At 31.5% G+C, this 18,506-nt stretch overlaps 3 protein-coding genes across 6 annotated transcripts; 1 reads left to right on the top strand and 2 right to left on the bottom strand.

The window, feature by feature from the left end:
* The first annotated feature begins 1,751 nt into the window (after window positions 1-1,751).
* On the top strand, window positions 1,752-4,315 carry LOC8272978 (tRNA-dihydrouridine(16/17) synthase [NAD(P)(+)]-like). Its single transcript, XM_002533220.4, has 3 exons — window positions 1,752-2,295; window positions 2,389-2,495; window positions 3,284-4,315. Exons 1-3 carry the CDS (start codon window positions 1,867-1,869, stop codon window positions 4,026-4,028), a joined length of 1,281 nt encoding a protein of 426 aa, XP_002533266.1. The 5' UTR covers window positions 1,752-1,866; the 3' UTR covers window positions 4,029-4,315.
* Window positions 4,316-4,496: 181 nt separating this feature from the next.
* LOC8272977 (probable 2-oxoglutarate-dependent dioxygenase At3g50210) lies at window positions 4,497-10,004 on the bottom strand. Of its 4 annotated transcripts, none has more exons than XM_002533218.3 (12): window positions 9,848-10,004; window positions 9,577-9,692; window positions 8,573-8,691; window positions 7,612-7,675; window positions 7,314-7,381; window positions 6,633-6,691; window positions 6,394-6,553; window positions 6,254-6,273; window positions 6,120-6,166; window positions 4,985-5,065; window positions 4,815-4,904; window positions 4,497-4,730 (listed from the first exon to the last, which is right to left on the bottom strand). In XM_002533218.3, the coding sequence occupies exons 1-12, from the start codon at window positions 9,879-9,881 to the stop codon at window positions 4,605-4,607; spliced, it is 984 nt and encodes a 327-aa protein (XP_002533264.1). In that variant the 5' UTR covers window positions 9,882-10,004; the 3' UTR covers window positions 4,497-4,604. The 4 variants fall into 4 exon arrangements, with proteins under 4 accessions (XP_002533264.1, XP_015583326.1, XP_025015574.1 ...); XM_015727840.3 differs by having other exon boundaries at window positions 9,833-9,977; XM_025159806.2 differs by lacking the exon at window positions 8,573-8,691 and having other exon boundaries at window positions 9,848-10,003.
* A 747-nt stretch (window positions 10,005-10,751) lies between these two features.
* LOC8272976 (protein IRX15-LIKE) lies at window positions 10,752-12,149 on the bottom strand. The gene has a single exon (XM_002533217.4). It carries the CDS (start codon window positions 11,964-11,966, stop codon window positions 10,980-10,982), a length of 987 nt encoding a protein of 328 aa, XP_002533263.1. The 5' UTR covers window positions 11,967-12,149; the 3' UTR covers window positions 10,752-10,979.
* Window positions 12,150-18,506: the final 6,357 nt, after the last annotated feature.

Genomic DNA, 18,506 nt, shown 5'->3' with positions numbered 1-18,506 from the left:
AGTATAATTTATTTAAAAAAATCTAAACTAATATATATATATATATATATAATATTATATAATTTATATAAAAAGATATATACAGATTCAACTATTAATTTTGACACGCAACTAACTGACGTGGACAAAAGAAGTACATATATGTATAGCTAAGCTAGCAATCCGTAGATAGAAACTGTGATGAGATACTGAAAAATTGACGAGAAAATCTTTCTATTTCTAATGTCGACACGTAAGCACAACACCCCAAAATCTTATGCAGTGCATGTTTATACAATCAAATAGCATTCCAAAGTTAAAAAAGAAAAAAGAAAGAAAAGGAAAAGATTATGGGTCAACAATACGTAGCCTCATGGAGATAAGATTAACGATGGATGATGCCTGAAGCTTTGCACTAACATTAAAAAAGGCAAAGGCTTGCAAGTAAGAAAAGTGATATCCATTATCTAATAAAGTCATCTTCCATTAATTTAACGGTCTAATGTTTAGTTAAAATTAAAGCATGTGAAATCAAGTTTAATTCAATTAATCTCACTTTTATTTTGTTTTTCCTTTCTTTCTTAAACGTTGAAAGTATATAAAGAATGAATAGAATAAAGCCAAGAAAAGAAAAGGTGTGCGTGGGACTTATGCAAGGCATAATAAGGGGCAACTCATGGTGGGAACTGATTCAGTAAAGCAGAATAAGAGATTGTGCTAGTCAAGCCCCTTTGAATATTTTAACAATATTATTATATCCCATTCTCTGATTTAAGCAAAGAAAATAAGGTATAGAAGTGGAGATTATGCCAACATTGGACATACCCCACATGTTACATGACACTTTTGTTTGCTTACTCTTACTTGAGAATTCTTCTTTCTACATTAATTGTTTCTCTTCTTTCTTTTACTTCTAAAATGATAGATATAGTCTTGATATGTGTTATTATTACCTTATTGACTATCCGAGTGGAGCTTAACCATATGCATATATAGACCCCTAAACTTGTATGAAAACATCTCTAGTTCCTTTTTACTTTACAAAACAAGCTCTTAAATATGTCAACTAGTTATATGTTAGACTACTTTTAAACATTTGGCTACTGATATGAACATGAATGCTATTGATTATATTAAAATAATTAAATACATTTTAATTTTTTTTTTCTTTTTTCAAATAATATGCTTTTTTCTCGAACACCCAATTTTTTAATATTTCATAATTTTCATGAAATTTCTTTTTAGCTTTAGTTCTTTTTAATATTGTAAACTTTATTAGAAAATATTTTATTCGACCACTCCAATTTTTTATATATCATTCAATATTATACATCTAAATAGATGTAAAGATTTGAATGGCATCAATAAATATTAAAATAATTTGAAAGGGGAAAAACTATTTTAAAAAAATTGTAAAAAATAAATACGTTATATGAAAAAAAGTGATGTTGATATCTGTCAGCTTTATTGACATAGGCATCCATATTATGGAAGACTAAGATCTAATGTAAACATGCTTATTTATACTTAAATAACACATAGATTAAAATTCGACGTACCTCGAGCTACTGTTGTCCCATAAATTTTCATAATAAACAGAAATTATCTGATAATTATGCAAATTTTCCAGATTATTTTTCATAATAAAAAGGTTTGTAAAATAAACAGGAGAACATTACCAAAAATAAGATTCAGAATTTTGGTGATACAATTTGTCATGGCCTACATCAAGCCCAGCCCATGTATATCAGCCCTAATCCATAAACCCACAAGTTGGCCACAACCTCTGCCGCCTCTGGCTTGCTTTCAATACCACACGCTAACGCTAAACCCTCTCTTCCCCAGCGAGCCGGCGATGGGTTGTTCTTCGAGTCCCATCGTACGCTCATGAGATCTCTCTTTTGTTTGCACAAACCTCTCCTCTCTACATCCTTAAAACCTCTCATGGCCTCTTCTCTAACTCGTACCGTGGCTATAGACCAAGACAACGACGACGACGAAGTTCTCTGCTCTAGTGCACATCAAGAACATACCTCGTTTTCTACTCTGCCGGACACGGTGTCGTCTTCGTGTTTGGGCTCGGCCACGCCGAGCTGTTATTTAAATGGAGAGTCCAGGGTGGACCGGGCATGGGCTCACTGGAATAAGATTGGTAAACCGAAGTTATTAGTAGCTCCAATGGTAGATAATTCTGAACTTCCTTTTCGAATGCTTTGCAGAAAGTATGGCGCTGATGCTGCTTATACTCCTATGTTACATTCTCGAATTTTTACTGAGAATGAAAAGTACCGTACCCAAGAATTTACCACTTGTAACGTAATTTTCTAATCCTTTTTTAATTCAATTTCTTTCAATTTTCAGCATATGACTACATTTTATTTATTTGAATTCAATAATAAATGACTGCAGGAGGATCGCCCATTATTTGTCCAATTTTGTGCTAATGACCCAGACATTCTATTAGAAGCTGCAAGGAAGGTGGAGCCTTATTGTGATTACGTTGATATCAATCTTGGGTAAATATATATATGTTATTTTTAACTAATCATCTCATTTCTTTTTTAAAAGGATTTCTAATTTACTGTTACCTTAAATTTAATACAGTATTTGTTACCATAATAATCGTTCTTGGTAGATATAATGATAGCTGTCTTATAGTGGTTAGGTGTCACTATTAAGCTACATTAGTCGTGGTTAATAAAACCTATTGAGATGAATTTTAATTTGGAACAGATGGATAAAAGAAGTGTAAGGTGAGAATTTTGAACAGCATATCTTAGTGAGTAAGCAAGTCAACTTCTTTCATTAGACTTGAATCGATGACACAGCATATCTTCCAAATAGGGTTGTAATCGGATCAAGTCGGGACAATGTCAAACTAAAGTTCGATTTAATTGCAATAGTCAAATCTTGATTGGAGCTGAATCTAGCGTTGGTTTTTATTTGAGCTAGGCTCAACTCGATTATTTTGATAAATTTTTTGAAAATCGTAGAAATGAGTTTGATTAGAGGCTTGATTGGAGCTTGAATTGTAAATTTATTGAATTATAGATATAAATATAGTAAATAGTTAAAGCTCAACTAGGGTCGCGAGCTTTCAAGCCGATTAATATGGAGCTCGAACTTGCCTTGTCAACCTACTCTAGTAGTCGAGTTGCTTGAATTCGAATTCGAGCTTGTCTCTATCAGTATGGAGTACATATCAAGTAGCTCACCAGTTGACTCTACTCGTTTAGTTTACATGATCCATCATTAGCCAAAACCTTTTAGTCTTATACCTATAACGTAATTGGCTTCAATACAGGTGTCCTCAGCGGATTGCCAGGCGGGGGAATTACGGGGCTTTCTTAATGGATAATCTTCCACTTGTTAAATCCTTAGTTGAAAAGTTGGCTCTAAACCTTAATGTCCCTGTGTCTTGCAAAATCCGACTATTCCCGAAATTAGATGATACTATCAGTTATGCTAGAATGCTGGAGGAAGCTGGTTGTTCTCTTTTAGCTGTTCATGGGCGAACTAGAGATGAGAAAGACGGAAAGAAATTCCGAGCTGACTGGAAGGCGATTAAGGCTGTAAGAAATGCTGTCAAAATTCCACTTCTTGCTAATGGCAATGTTCGGCACATGGATGATGTTCGGAACTGTTTGGAGGAGACAGGTGCTGATGGGGTGCTTTCAGCTGAGTCTCTTCTTGAGAATCCAGCTCTCTTTGCTGGATTTCGGACAGCTGAATGGGTTGTTGGAGATGAAGAAAGCACTAGAGATGGAAAACTGGACCAGGCAGATCTCTTAGTGGAGTATTTGAAGCTTTGTGAAGAGTACCCTGTGCCCTGGAGAATGATTCGTGCTCATGTGCACAAGATGTTGGGAGATTGGTTCCGGATACATCCTCATGTAAGAGAGGAACTCAATGCACAGTCCAGGCTGACCTTTGAATTTCTGTATAATGTTGTGGATCAACTTAGAGCGCTGGGTGTGAGGATTCCGCTTTATGTGAAAGATCTGGATACTAGTGCAACAGGAGTTGCTGCAAATGGTTTGACCAATTGAATTTTGTGTCACGGGGTGTTATTGTTGACCTAATCAATTTATTTGTACTATTGTTTTATTTATTAGATTAGAACTGGCCTGCAATTTGTGGTGCTATTGATACGTGTCTATTTGTTGAGGAAGTAAAGACATGCGGGCAGTCGAAGGCTGCAATCAGCATTTGATGCCATGCCTTTTATCCTCGTACCCCATTTATGTATTAACTTTTTTGAATTGAAGGTTCAATACTGGAAATGGAATTATGTAATGCATCTGGAAAGAAAAAAATAAATGTAATTTTTACAGAAGATATACTGCAATTTCGACTCCTGCCAGATCTTTCAATGCCAGGTAAAAAATTTATAAATGCATAGCATATTGCAAGTGGACATTTCAGTGCTTAGACACTTAAGTTTATTCAATCAGAAAATATACTGCAATTTCAGTTCCTGCCAGATCTTTCCTCCCTCTTTGCTAAGCAATGCCAGGTAAAAAATTTATAAATGCATAGCATATTGCAAACAGACATTTCAGTGCTTGAAAGATACTTAAGTTTATTCAATGGCATGTACAACACAATATTTACAAGATTAAATATTAAATGAAATTCGTCTGCACTTTGCTCACTAAATGCTCTCCGTAAACTGCTTTTCCAGTCTTCTTGACACCACCTGTCCTCTTTACACAAATATCAGAAGCCTCTATAGCTGCATCAAAGTTGGTCTGTCCATGCAACAAAAACAATATGTGAACAAAGGATCATCTTTCAATGAGGAAGTGAAGGCAGTAGATAAATGGAGCTATTACCTCGTGGAAATAAGCCACGCATACCCGATATCTTGGAGAGTTGTTGATAACTCGATGCAGAGTTGAGTCATACAGACCATTTGACCAAATCTGCAGTTTGCTGAGGCTTCATAAGAATGATCCACTTGAAGCCAGAAGGCATAAATAGAGATGGATCAGATTTTTGTTACCTTAAGCATGTCTCCGATGTTGCATACAAATGTTCCTGGAATTGGGGGTGCAGATATCCACTCGCCAGACAGGTTTCTCACCTTCAACAACTCATATAATTCAGGAGTTGGTAGAAATAATAGCAAGTAGTATTGAGAACCGCGATGTTAATACAAAGAAAACAAAGATGAAGTTGCAGAGGTGCTTAACCTAACCATAAAGATACTTGGAACTTACATGAGAATACCGATAATCAAAGTTCAGGCTTTACTAATTGAGAAATGCCTTTAACCTCACTGTATAATAAAATTCCGACTAGTTTCGTAGAGAAATAGTCGAGATAATTTATAAATATTAAAACAACAGTATAATTCCACTGTAAGGTGTGGGCATAAGTGCAGAATAATATGCAACTTCAAGTTATTGCGCTGCTCATATCAACAAGAGATTTATGGAATGTGATAATACAGTAAAACTTCTCTATAATGATACTTCATAAAGGAATAACCTTTATACAGTAATAACAAATTCCGGTCCTAATTGAATAACCTTTATACAGTAATAACAAATTTCGGTCCTAATTCGGGCTGATTATAAATAGAAATAAACTCTATTTTGTAATAAATTATAAATTTTTTAAATCCCGTTTTAAGAAAATATCCTTCTATATAGTAATATTTGGGTCAATTGCACTAGTTTTATAATTAAACTTGCTAACAAGACACTTTTAGTGGATTTAAGGATAGAAGAACACCTCTAAATGCCATTACAAGTATTATAGCACTTATATTTATTTTTAGCATCACTATTTTGTCTCTTCAATCTTATTTATACAATATGACAAGATATTAATGTATCTTACCTCTGGTTGCTATCATTTCACTGACAAGTTTTAAATATTAAATAAAAAAAATTTTAGTACTCAAATCTCCATTATATTATAACCTCCTCATAGTCATAAAATTTTGTTTGGTTTTAAGTATACGATTATATGGAGATTTTACTGTGTGTGATTTCTGCAATGCCAAGTAAAGGCACATGTTGAAGAAATCAAGAGTCTGCCCACAAAGTCAGCACCCTGCTTTTAGGCCAAATATATTGTAGGACATGATAGATCTCCCTAAAACCAAGAGGATCAAAATAGTAGGTCTGTACCTGAAGCGCAGTTATGTCATCATCCTGATTAACCAATGTCAACAAACCTGTTGTACGACGCCATTAGGATGACTGAAATTAATAAACTAGAGTTTTATGAGGTCAGTATATATCTTAAAGTTCATAAACTTTACCATAATCTGTGTGAGCTCCACTGTAATCATTTGGCCGGAAGACATGAACAGAAGCAAAGAAAGAAAAGCCGAAGCAGTTTGCATTAGACCCAATGACACAAGGGAAGTTAAAGCACTGAAAGGAAATGAGAATGCAATACCAGCCTATGTCATTTTCAGCCAGATCTTGTTTTTTTGATACACCTGGATAACCAATAATACGCATTACCCAAAATGCATCTCCAGCTATTTCACCTTCCAATTCGTCAGCTGATTCACCCAACGCCAAAGCAATTCCCCTCAGAATTTTCCTTGACAGGTCTATAAGACATGAATAAATTGTTAATCAAACAACTAATCTGAGGGACAAATAGAACAGAACAACACTACAAATGTATACCTTTGCAAAGTGCTACATATTCCTCCATCAGTGCTTTGAAGTTCGGTGGATCTAGCGGCCTATGAAAATACCAGAAAATGAATAAAAATCACAAGTTCAGACATGTTGAGAAACAATCTAACATCCACTCAAATAAAACTTCAAAAAGTCTATAGACTCGGAAACAAAGTTTATGATCTGAACTTTTAAGCTTCAGTATGAAATATTGAAGAAATTAGAATTATTAGAGCTTATTAACACTCTGGACATGTGCATAAGCCATTGTAGAAAGTTACTCAGAGTAGCCATTTAAAAGAAGTAAAAGAAACAACAATAATTTATTTGAACTTATTAAACGGTTATCTATTAATTGTGAAGGGTTGCACATAATGGTCAAACATGGCGGACAAGCGGATCATTATAAGGTCTTTGTTCCACCAAGCAGAACTTTCTCCTAGTTTCTACTGAAACCCTCTGTACAAGGCTACTTTTGCTGAAATAATAGCTTTGTCCATAAGAATTTCAGCATGCGCAATCGATCTTACTTGAGATTTTGATGATTCAGCATCCAGCCAATCTCAAATGATATGATGTCAATCACTCAATTTATAAGAATAAAAACAGCATCCAAAAATACAATATTTGGCATGAAAATATGGAAAATGGAGAAGTTAGCATAAAGACATTGAAAGTTTTGCATACCATTGATTACATCCTTCCATAGGTTTGCTAAGAGCACCATACATCCCTGGTTTAATCTCTTTATAACACTGTAATGAACATAAAACAATAGATCTATAATCATTTCTAGCGAGAGAGAGATAGGGAGAAAAAGAAAGCAGCAAAACTATTCCCACAGTATTGGTGATTATAGCCATAGAATGGTTAAGAACCTCCAAGCAATGACTGGAATAGCATCTTATTTTAAATGGCATTGCATGCTTAACATGACACTTAATGGATCACGTATTTAGGATGGCACTGAATAAGTAGAACCTACATCAATAGCTTCATGCATGTCAGGAATGCCTTCGGTTATATTTTCTCCAATTCTTTGATATCCCCTGCATCCAAAGGCAGAGCGCACTACTTAAATATATTATATCAATTTGATAAGGTAAAATTATATAAATGATGTATCAACTTTTTAACTTTTATTATTTTGATATCCGAAATATTTCTTTTCAATTATATTATGTCTTAATTTTAATGATGCGATACATTCAAGTGTTTTCAGCTAATTTAAATTCATCGGAACACTGTTAAGCAAAATTTGGACTCACATTTACTGAATAATATAGCCACATCATACAAAATAAATGAAAACCCAAAAGTAATCTCATCTTCATCTCCTTCCTCTTTTCTTTTCTTCTTTCTCTTTTCTCTGCATCCATTCCTTATATCTCTACATATGATCTCTAAGTTCAAAATTAATTAAAACAAGAGCAAGCTTATGGTGAGTGCATTTTTATGAGTTGACATTAGATGTTAAAGGATTGATGCTTTTTAACTTCGAAAATTGAGTGAGTTTTAATAAATTATTTAATAAATATGTTATTTAAGGAATGCATCTATAAATTATTGTATTTGAAGATGGATTGCATTTTATAGAGACACAAGAAATATATTTGGCGGAAAAAAGAGAAAGAAGAAAAGAAAAAAGGAAAGAGATGAAAATAAAGTTACTTTTGTCTTCTTTTTTTTTTTCCAGTTTTATATGATATGGCTAGCTTATTCAGCAAAGATTGACCTGAATTTTGATCAGTTAGTGCTTTGATAAGTCTAAATCATCCGAAAGCATTTAAAATTTATCACATTTTTAAAGTTCAAACTTAAAAAAAAAAATAAAAAAAATTCAAACACCAAAATAGCAAAAACTAAAAAAGTTTTGATGCCATTTATTTTTTCTTTTGATAAATCATAAGCTGTTACTTTTTGGCAGGCTATTTCACATTGCAAACCTGTATCCTGAAGCAGGAGTCATCTTGATTTTTAGTTTTTCTTTGTAGGGAAGATCAAAAAACTTGTGCGAGACCTTTTTAACCTCTTCAATGAGAGAATCAGGAATACCATGGCCCTTCTAATCAACCACATAGCAAAAAGCATGCAGAAGAATAATGATTAAAAAAGAACAAAAGCTAAAGAAAATGCAGTCTAGGAAACACATTTCCTTTTTCCAGATAATATATGGAAATAAGAACATATCAAGAAGAAAAGAAATGCTGTCTGTATTATCATTTCACTTAAAAAGCAGTGATCAAGGTAGTAGTTTCACTAAATTGCCATTTATAAAACCATAAATATAAATACACAAGCACACTTCCAAAAAGAAAATCCAAATAACAGGCTGTTATTTTCCAATTTCCTCGTCTTTGCTGCTTCCTGGGGGATGCACAAGGAGGGAATGTATTTCTTCCAAGTATTAAATTGAACATTATGAGATTCACAACATGAGAAATGCTCTAAGGGATATAGAAGAGTAATAGATATATGACAAGAGGCAACCTTGAAACAACCATTTCAGCAGTGTATACTTTTCTTTTGCAAATGAAACTAAACATGGGTGCAAAATAAGAACAACCAGGGTTACAAGGTTCCATAAATTCATCAGAAGGAACAAAAGATAGTTCTAGCAACAGACCAGCAGGAAACACCAGCAATTCTTATTTTCATATTGACCCTTCAAATATCAACCCATCAAATCAGTAGGTTGGGAAGGTTATAGTTTAAAAAAGTCTATATTACCTTCTAAAACATTCTTTTACCATCCATTCTTCCCAAATAAAGTAAAATTAAAAACTCTATCTTACCTCCTAATATCTTACCTTCATTTACTTTATAAATCCTTACCTTAGTTTACCCTCATTTTTCCCAAATAAACAGAAACTAAACTTTTGAATCCACAATCATCAAAGTAAATAAAATTCATGAAACACACAGAGCAAAAATCAAGAGGGAAACATACCACATAGAAAAATCCAGCCTCTCTACAAGCTTGGTCCAATTGTTTAACAACCTCACATACAGCAGGCTCTTGAGCCACGTTTGGATCATCACATTTAGCCACAAGAGGACTAACATCTGCACATACCAAAAAGAAAAAAGAAGCATATAATAAAAATCAAATCTTTACAACGGTTACTGTGCTATTGAATCAGAAAGATGCAGAAGTTGTGAGAATAGAGAAAACGGTATTTAGGGTTATTGGGACTTTTAGGTACGGATAAGATTATGACCGATGATCGGGATAGATTTGAAGTCGGTGGCCATGTCGATTTGCTTGAGACTGTCACTGTGAACTTCGGCCAAAATGCCTCCACAACCTGCTCTTATTGTGTTTGTCGCTGCACGTAACTTTATTATTATTATTATTATTATATTGTTTGTTTGTTTTTTAGGAAATTCTTCACATTAAAAAGATGTACAATACCATCTAATGAGATGGTAAATTTGGATAATATTAATTTACAGATTAAATAGATAGGAAAAGAGATCCCTCATGCATTTTGTCTATTATTGCATCATTATATCTTTCACTTTCAGTAATTATCATTTTTCTTTTACATTATTATATTTTGGGAAAAAAAAAAAGAGAAAGAAAAAGAAAAAGGCAGAGAAATAGAATATGAAAGAATACCTCATTCTCCTTTGGTGTTTGAAGAAAAGTGATTTTTTAGAATATCTATGCCCTTCACCTATGCTAAAAATAATAAAATAAAATAAAAATGTAAATATTAATAATTTAGGGCGCAAACATGTAAAATACAGGGAGCTTCCCATTATGAATAATAATAGTTAGACGCCTTAAATTTCTGCATATAAAAAAAAAAAAAATAAAGAACTTTTGTTAATTGGTCTGTGAAGATGTAGCTACAGGATTGAGATAACTTTTTACTATAAATTAAAATAAATATTAATGAATACTCTAGAAAATTTAAATTTAAAACTTTTCAGTCCTGAAATCTTATTGCTTCTTCTATATTACTTTTGTAAATTTTGATTCCTTTTTATCATATTTATAAAATGACTAGATTTCTTTTTTTTTTTTTTCTTTCCTTTTGCTTGGCTTTGGAGAAACAAAACAGTACTGCTCAAAGTTTCTCCACTGATGAATGTCAATAGACAAATAAAAGAAGGATGTAAATGACAATCTGAAGCTTCAATATCCACGAAATTACAACTTTTTCCATGCCAAAAAGAATTATTTTTTACACTCCCATCAATCCCCAATCCATGAGGTAAAGGAAAAGAAAAGAAAAGGTCTAATACTTTGCAAATGATGATAAATAGCCAGTCTTTTTTACCACTTTATACCATTAGACCCAAGAGAAGAAGTATATTGCCTTTCTTGAATCCTGATAAAAACAATTAGGATGTTGGTGATGAAGGATTTGATTTTGATTTTGATTTTGATTTTGATTTTGATTTTGATGGTTTCTTGTGACAGAACTGGAAGCAATTCTCATCCATCTTCTCCACCACAAAATGAGCAAGCATGTCATTAGCTTCAACCAAATTCTCTCTGCACAAGAATTCATCTCCATACACTTTCTCCACTTCTCTGTAATAATCGTGCACAAAAACATGAGTCTTCCCATTTCCAGCTTTCCTGCTTCTTGCTAGCACGCCTGCTGTGAAGATTGGTGCCATTCTTCCTGGTCCTTCTGCTCCATCTCCTCGTGGCCCATCGATCAAAATCACGTCCCAGTCCACTTCATAAACATGATTTGGCAAGTCATTTATCCCAAGTTTACATTCTGAAAAGAGCAGATTCTGCACTGGCCTACATTCGTTGCGTATTTGATCTTTTGTGGATGTTATTAGTTCTCTAAACTCTCCCATTTTAGTTGTGTATTGAACATCAAACACATCAACTTCTGGGTGTAGCTCTTCGTAATACGCTGCATAGTACCGATTTTCTTCGATGAAAACTGTTCGTCCATTATGGTTTAATGCTTTCCAGAGAAGGGTTTCATGTGTTAGACCAAAAACAAGCAAATTGCATGGAGACGAGCATTTTCTGAGAACATCAGATATAGGTTTGATTTCTGAGTAGGACATATGAAAGCTATCATTTGATCTTGATGCGTAGTGAAGGAGAGTATTGATAACTGCTGTAGGCAGTTGTGCATTGGCAGAGATGGAGGAGGAGGCAGCGGCGGTCATGGCAGCCGTAGCGGCAGCTGTGGTGGCTTTAGTGGGCAAGGAATCTCTAGTGTAGATAAGTGTAACAAGAAAAGCAATAGTGAAGAATGAGACAAATGCAAGAAGCCATAAACGATTGGAGCTTCCTTGTTTTTGGATGTAAGGGTGAAGAAGAATGAGCTTTGTGTTGTTGTTATTATTATTCTTCATCTTTAATTCCTTGCAAAGAGAAAGAGAGAAGCAAGAAAATGGGAAATCTGTTTCTCTTCCTCTTTCTTTTTGATGGTCAAGATTTTTGAATCTTGATGGAAATGAGAAAAGAAGGAATGATTTTAAAGATTTGAGTTAGCAGCTGGCTACAAGGCCAAAGGAGATGTTTGAAGCAATACTACATCAGCAAAAAGAAGAAAATAAAAATGTATACGATTAAGACATTAGTCACTTTACCATTAATCAACCCAAGATTATATTCTAGAAAACCTAATTACACCACATTTTTTTAAACTCAAATTTTAATTTAGATGTGTTGTTATTACCATGCAATTGTGATTGGTCAAAATGACAAAATATGTAATTTTTTTTTCTTTTTGGAGTATCAATTTGAAGAATATGTGCAATGGGAGCAAAACACAGAAGTGGTTGGACTGGAGCAGGTGGGAGGAAGGTAGCTGGTGTAACTCTAGCGACCCAATAACTAATTTTCTAGCCACAAGTCGCTTTTCCTTCTTCATTGTTGTATTAGGTCACAAGTTTTCTATTAATCATATATAAAAGTAAGGCATTTCGTAAACAAGATGTTACCTTTTGAGTGAGACAAATTACCTGCAACAGCAGATTCAAATTGGAAATTAATCATTAGTTAAGTTCTAGCTACCACCATTGATCTTATACTATTAAAGTAAATAAGTTGGTTAAGGGTCTATCAATGTTATAAACAACTGTAATCGTAGATATATTTGCGCCCCATCTACCCAAATTCAACTGCTAACAGTGTATAGTCCATATCTATGCTGATTGCTTTATCTTCCAATATAATGTATAAGTTAAATTTTCAAAATAATATGTCATCTATAAAATTTTGAAAGCATTCATTTATTAGGTCTAATAAGTATGACTTATATATCCGAATGTATATATAAATAACGGATAAAAATAATATATAATTTAAATATTATCCACTTAGATTTGTATTATATTTTCTGCTCGTTCAGATAATAAATTTTATTTTTTTTATAATTACTCTATAAATTAATATTGAATGTCATGAACCTTACTCTAATTTATTTTTATTTTTTTTCGTATCAATTGTAAAAATTTTTACCTCCTTAAAGTTATTCTCATTTGGTGTAGGATGTAGACAATTGTAGCTATAACTAACAATGTCAAGCACAAGTACATGTAGATGTTCAAAATATATATATGGATCAGTGATTGGGATTACTAATAGTTCTTGAGAATGGATTGTAATGTTACAATGGAGGCATTACCTACCACGTACACATGTTCTAATTGGTCCTTAAAATATTTGTTTTATTCAACTTTTGACATATTAGACATTCTACCAACAAACCCATCTTCGAAGTTGAAGTGTTATCTATCAAATATATCCCTCTACATTACAATTATTGTACATGTGTTACATAATACCATGTGCTATTCCTTAACCATTAACATTATTGAAAAGAACATTAAATTTAGGTCTAAGAAAAGATATCCACTAGCTGTTTATAAAAATTTCAAATTCAAGCCTTCATACTTAAATTTCAATACATCATGATGAATGTTTCTTTCTTTTTAATGTAACTTTCAAATTTATATTGTACCACTTTGAGATACGTAGCAAGCATTTTTCTAATAATTTTAGTGAATGGTGATGGTATGGTATCTTTTTAAATTTTCATAAATAAAAACGTCAATCGGGCGGCTGCGATGGGTATTAAATAACTAGTTGATGGATGATTGAAAGTTTAAAGTTTATGGATTTGAAGTGACAGAAGAAATGCTATCTGCTAAATGGCAGTCCATGGGAGAGGGCAATAGCCCAGTTACAGTTGATGACAAATGAAGCCCAACTCAAATGGAAATGGACATGCAGAGCTTTAGGGTATTGCCGACAACGAATCTCATTCAAAGGGCTACACCATCATTTTCACCTAAAAACTTAACCCATAATAATGATCACAGAGACCATTTTCATCTCTTCTTTTTGTGTAAAAAGCTCACAGATTTTGATAATAAAAAGGCTTTTTCTTTTCTTTTCTTTTTTGTTGTTTTTTGCTCATTCATTCATTCTACTGCTTTGGGCTTTGGTCTTGCATTGCTTGGTGGCCCAATCACCATCATATAAGTTTGCCTAGAAAACCTTACTGATAAGACAGTAAAGCATCAATTATTCACCTTCATCATCATCAACATCTGCCAACTTTTGTGGATTGTAAATGGATGAATTAATAAAAAGGAAAAGAGGGTATTTATTGTTTTTATGTTATGGTTGGCACATGTTTTTAAGTGGGCTAAGATTAGATTAGATTAGATTTTAGAAAGATGAGATCTGCCTTTCTAAAAAAGGTAACATGATTCTATCTTGAATTAACTAGCACCCAAGAAATTGTTAGTGCTATGCTATCCCACCAAATTTTATAAGTGGAGACAAACTTGAGAGTTTCATAACAATCAATCAAAATGGTACCCAATGATTTAATCTTGTAAATATCGTTACTCTAACATAAACCTCCCCCTTCATTTTAAAACTTTTGACTAGTTTTGGGATGTAATCAAGACTAATATTTCTTTTTTCTTTTTTCTTCTTTTCTACAGTTCTTAATATTAAAATAATAGTCTTGAAATAAATAGTCAAATTGATCATTTTCTTAAAAACACATTTGATAAAATCAGTTTATAGAAAAAAATAATCAATTAATTTTTTTTTTTATTGTTTGCTCTAGGATCATAGAATTAAGACCTCCATATTATGTTTATAAATTATAAAAAAAAACATTGTTAAACATCTGAAAAAGAAATACCCTAATAAGAAAATAAAGTGCAATAACACCTCAACAAGGAAGCAAATAAAAAAAAAAATACAAAAAAAAAGTAGCCAAACTTGAATTAGAGTATAAAAGGATTACTTTCATATTAAAGAGAAAAGGGTTTTGATAAAGGGGAAAAGGGGGATGAGTAGAAAATGAAAAGGCAGGTGAGTATATAGAGTTAACCTATTGTTAATCAATTGAATTCAGCCTTGTCGTACACTTAAGCTGCAAACCAATAAATTTGCTATGATGGCATATGTTTGGTTTCAAGTGTATAAAATGCCATGTTGCTCCTAATTCAGGCTTAAGCTAGCTCCCTTTTTGATATATCCTTTTAGACTCTTATTTAGTTGTTACCAAACAATTAACACACCTAAATAATTAAGATTTTTACCTTCAATTTAGTAGATTAGATCGGTGTGATTCACAATATAGTAAATAAAAATTGAATGGTGTTTTATAAAGAATAATTCTCTATAATTTCAGATTAAAATCCGGATTGGATTATGTTTTTCTGAAAAAGGAATATGAAGTATAATTTTTATATTAACACCAAACACATGAGTTAAAGTTTAAGAACTTAATCTTGCCACTTAAAAAAAAAATTCACATGAGGCTTTGATTTAAAAATCAGGTTTCAACAGTAAAAATGTCAGTATGATTAGGGTTAGAAATAAAACAAGTTACTCGTGAATTAGTCAAATTCAATTTAATAGGAGTTCGTTGAAGGCGATGCATCTAACAGTATAATATAAATTTTAAATAATGTTAATCATGATAAGTTAAAATAAAAAGTAGATCATATGTATTTAATATAAAGATATTAAATGATTTTCTTCCTAAACAAAAAGATATTTTATTCATTCCCAGCAAGGTAACTTGCATGGATTTGGGCTTCAATGCCTTTTCTCTTTTTCAGAGAAGATACGAATATATTTTATATTAATAAGAATTAGTAGATATATATTAGTATAAAAAATAAAATAAATATTGAAAATATATATAAAAAAATATATTTATGATAATTATTAACCGTATTGACGATGTAATAAATTACGATTATGAGAAAATAATATTTCATTCGATGGCACTAAACAACATATGTCGCTATTCGCTGATAAAATTAAATATTAAGTATAAAGAAATTTTTTGATATTTAAATTTTTATTAAATCAAATAGTTTTATAGTCATAAATTTTATATATTTTTAAATATATGATTATAGAAAGATTTTATTATATATTTTTTAAAATTTTTTATTTTACTAGAAAAGTTTATTTTTAATTTAGAAAAAATATTAGAGCATAGCTTAGAGAAGATGAAAGTGAAGTTGTTAATTTTATTTAAAAATATATAATTTCATGCTTTTAATACAGATACAATTGTTCTTTTTAAGAAAAGGGATTATGCAGCAGAAAAATTTATTGTCACTCTCCAGTGGTGGTGCGTAGAAGAAATGCATACTCAAAATAAGAATTCCATACATTTACACCAGTTGACGAGCGCGCGTGACCCCATTCCATAACCAATCACGCTCTATTGAATTTTTAACGTCAAGCTAATCCACCACCACCACTCGAAATAGAAACGCCCTGATTCGAAACTTGATGGGACCATTGGACTCCAACAGGATTCAGTTTGCGTTTTATTGGTGGTGGATATACGAATGCTGTCCTGTCTTCTGTCCTGCCTGTCTCCAACTTTTTCTTATATTTATTTATTTTATTTATATATTATCTGTATCGGTATCCGATACTATTTCTGTATTGCAGTTTCTGCCTCCGTCAACTCCTTCTCGGAACCACCATTTCCACCGGAGCTTCAATTTGAATGCACTCAGAAATTCAATCCAAACTTTACTTTTTTTTTTTTTTAAAAGAAAAAAAATCAATTAAAAGCCCTCGACAGAGCCACAAAAATACAAGGTAAGGTAGCTAACCAGCAACTACAAAGTGCTCCCTTCACAGTTGCTGATACAAGCCCCCAGGCCAATGAACAAAAGAAAAGGAAGGCACACGAGCAAGCTCCTTCCAAATAGTTTGTAAAATGGAATGTATCTCCCAATAAACAAAAGAACTATTACTAATGGCCTTAAATAGGACCCGATAATCCCCTTCAAAAATGCCAATGAGAGTCTGAGTAACGTTTGGTGAGTCTCACGGCAACATTGATTCTTTTCGAATATCCATCAATCAGCTTTTCTCTGGAGTTTTACAAATTACAGCAATTCCTGCTACATCCTTATCAGCTGAGACAGCGGCATCAGAGGCCTGGAGGAGGAGGACTCCATTCAGAACTGAAGTTCTGGTCTTTCTTTAAATCCTTCTTCTTCTTTTTTCGATTCAACTTGATAGGACTACGTCCTCTTGATTATTTTAAAAATCACGAATAAAATCTTATTCTTATTATTAATAACTCAAATAAAATCGTAGAGTTTCATCTATTTATAAGAACATAAATTATTCAAATTATATTACTGTAAAATTTCGAAACAAGAGGCTTGGTCTTATTGATAATTCACTATCGAATTCTGGTAATCAGTATTTTTAAGTTGAATATGAAAAATGCATTCTTTAATTATTAAAGAAAAATGATTCAATTGAGGTGCTTATAAAACTATCAACTGTTTTTCTTATTCTATATCAATTTAAACACTAAACTATTTAAATGTAGCCTTAACTCTTTTCAATATTAAATTCAAATTGGTTCAATTAAAGTCAATTGAACTGATTTTATTATAGTAGTTGATTGAATTTATTTGGAATTCAGAATTTATATATTTAGTTTAAAGGAAATTCATTTCAAATTTATGGAATTAGTTCTAATTGAATTAACTTATAATAAGATCAATAAAATTTTCAAATCAAAACTGCATTATTAAGCCAATATATTTCAAGACTAAAATAATTTTTAATTTTAATAAATTATATTATATTATAATTTATTTAAAGCACAATATTAATTTTATTTTAAAATGAATTCTATAGTAATTGCTTAATAGAAATCTTGTTTGTAATTATATTTTATTTAGTATTATTTAACACATTCAATATGGAATTTAGCTATAAATAAAATAATTTTTCAATAACTATTAACTAAATGTAAGAATATATTTAATATCTAATTTAAATAGCAAGAGTCTTTATTTTTAATGAAACATTTCAGTCTCATATACTAATTTTATGTAATTTACCGTCCTTGAATCATTTCATGAATTATAAATAAATTAGAAGTAAGAAGAAATTTAAATGGCAAAGAGAGTTTAATTTTTTTAATATATATATATATATATAAAGTTTTGAACATATTTATTTTTTACATGGCTTTTTTTTTTTAATATTTTAGAGGTATTTCTCTTAATTTACAATAATTATTTTTATAGATTATTTCTTTTTTTTCTTAAGTTTATTTTTTTCCTCTTAAAATTGTGTTTTTGAGATACTTTATTTCATTTAAACTTTTTAGCTTTATTTTTTTTATTGATCTCGCATCCGAATTTTTTAGTTTTTTCTTTTATTATTTTTTTTCTTTCATATATAACAACTAGAACTTTGCTTATGTCATTGTATGATTGTTTTATTTATTTTATATTTAAAAATTTTATTTATATATTATATAATTCAATTTATAATTATATTAGTATAAAAATAAATCTCCATTTTATTTTATGACACTTATATATATATATATATATATATATATATATTTTATAAAAATC

The sequence above is a fragment of the Ricinus communis genome, chromosome 7, assembly GCF_019578655.1.
Source record: "Ricinus communis isolate WT05 ecotype wild-type chromosome 7, ASM1957865v1, whole genome shotgun sequence".
NCBI classification, from domain to species: domain Eukaryota; kingdom Viridiplantae; phylum Streptophyta; class Magnoliopsida; order Malpighiales; family Euphorbiaceae; genus Ricinus; species Ricinus communis.
The sequence above is the reverse complement of the archived record's forward strand: the minus strand, read 5'-3'. Positions and strand labels throughout refer to the sequence as shown.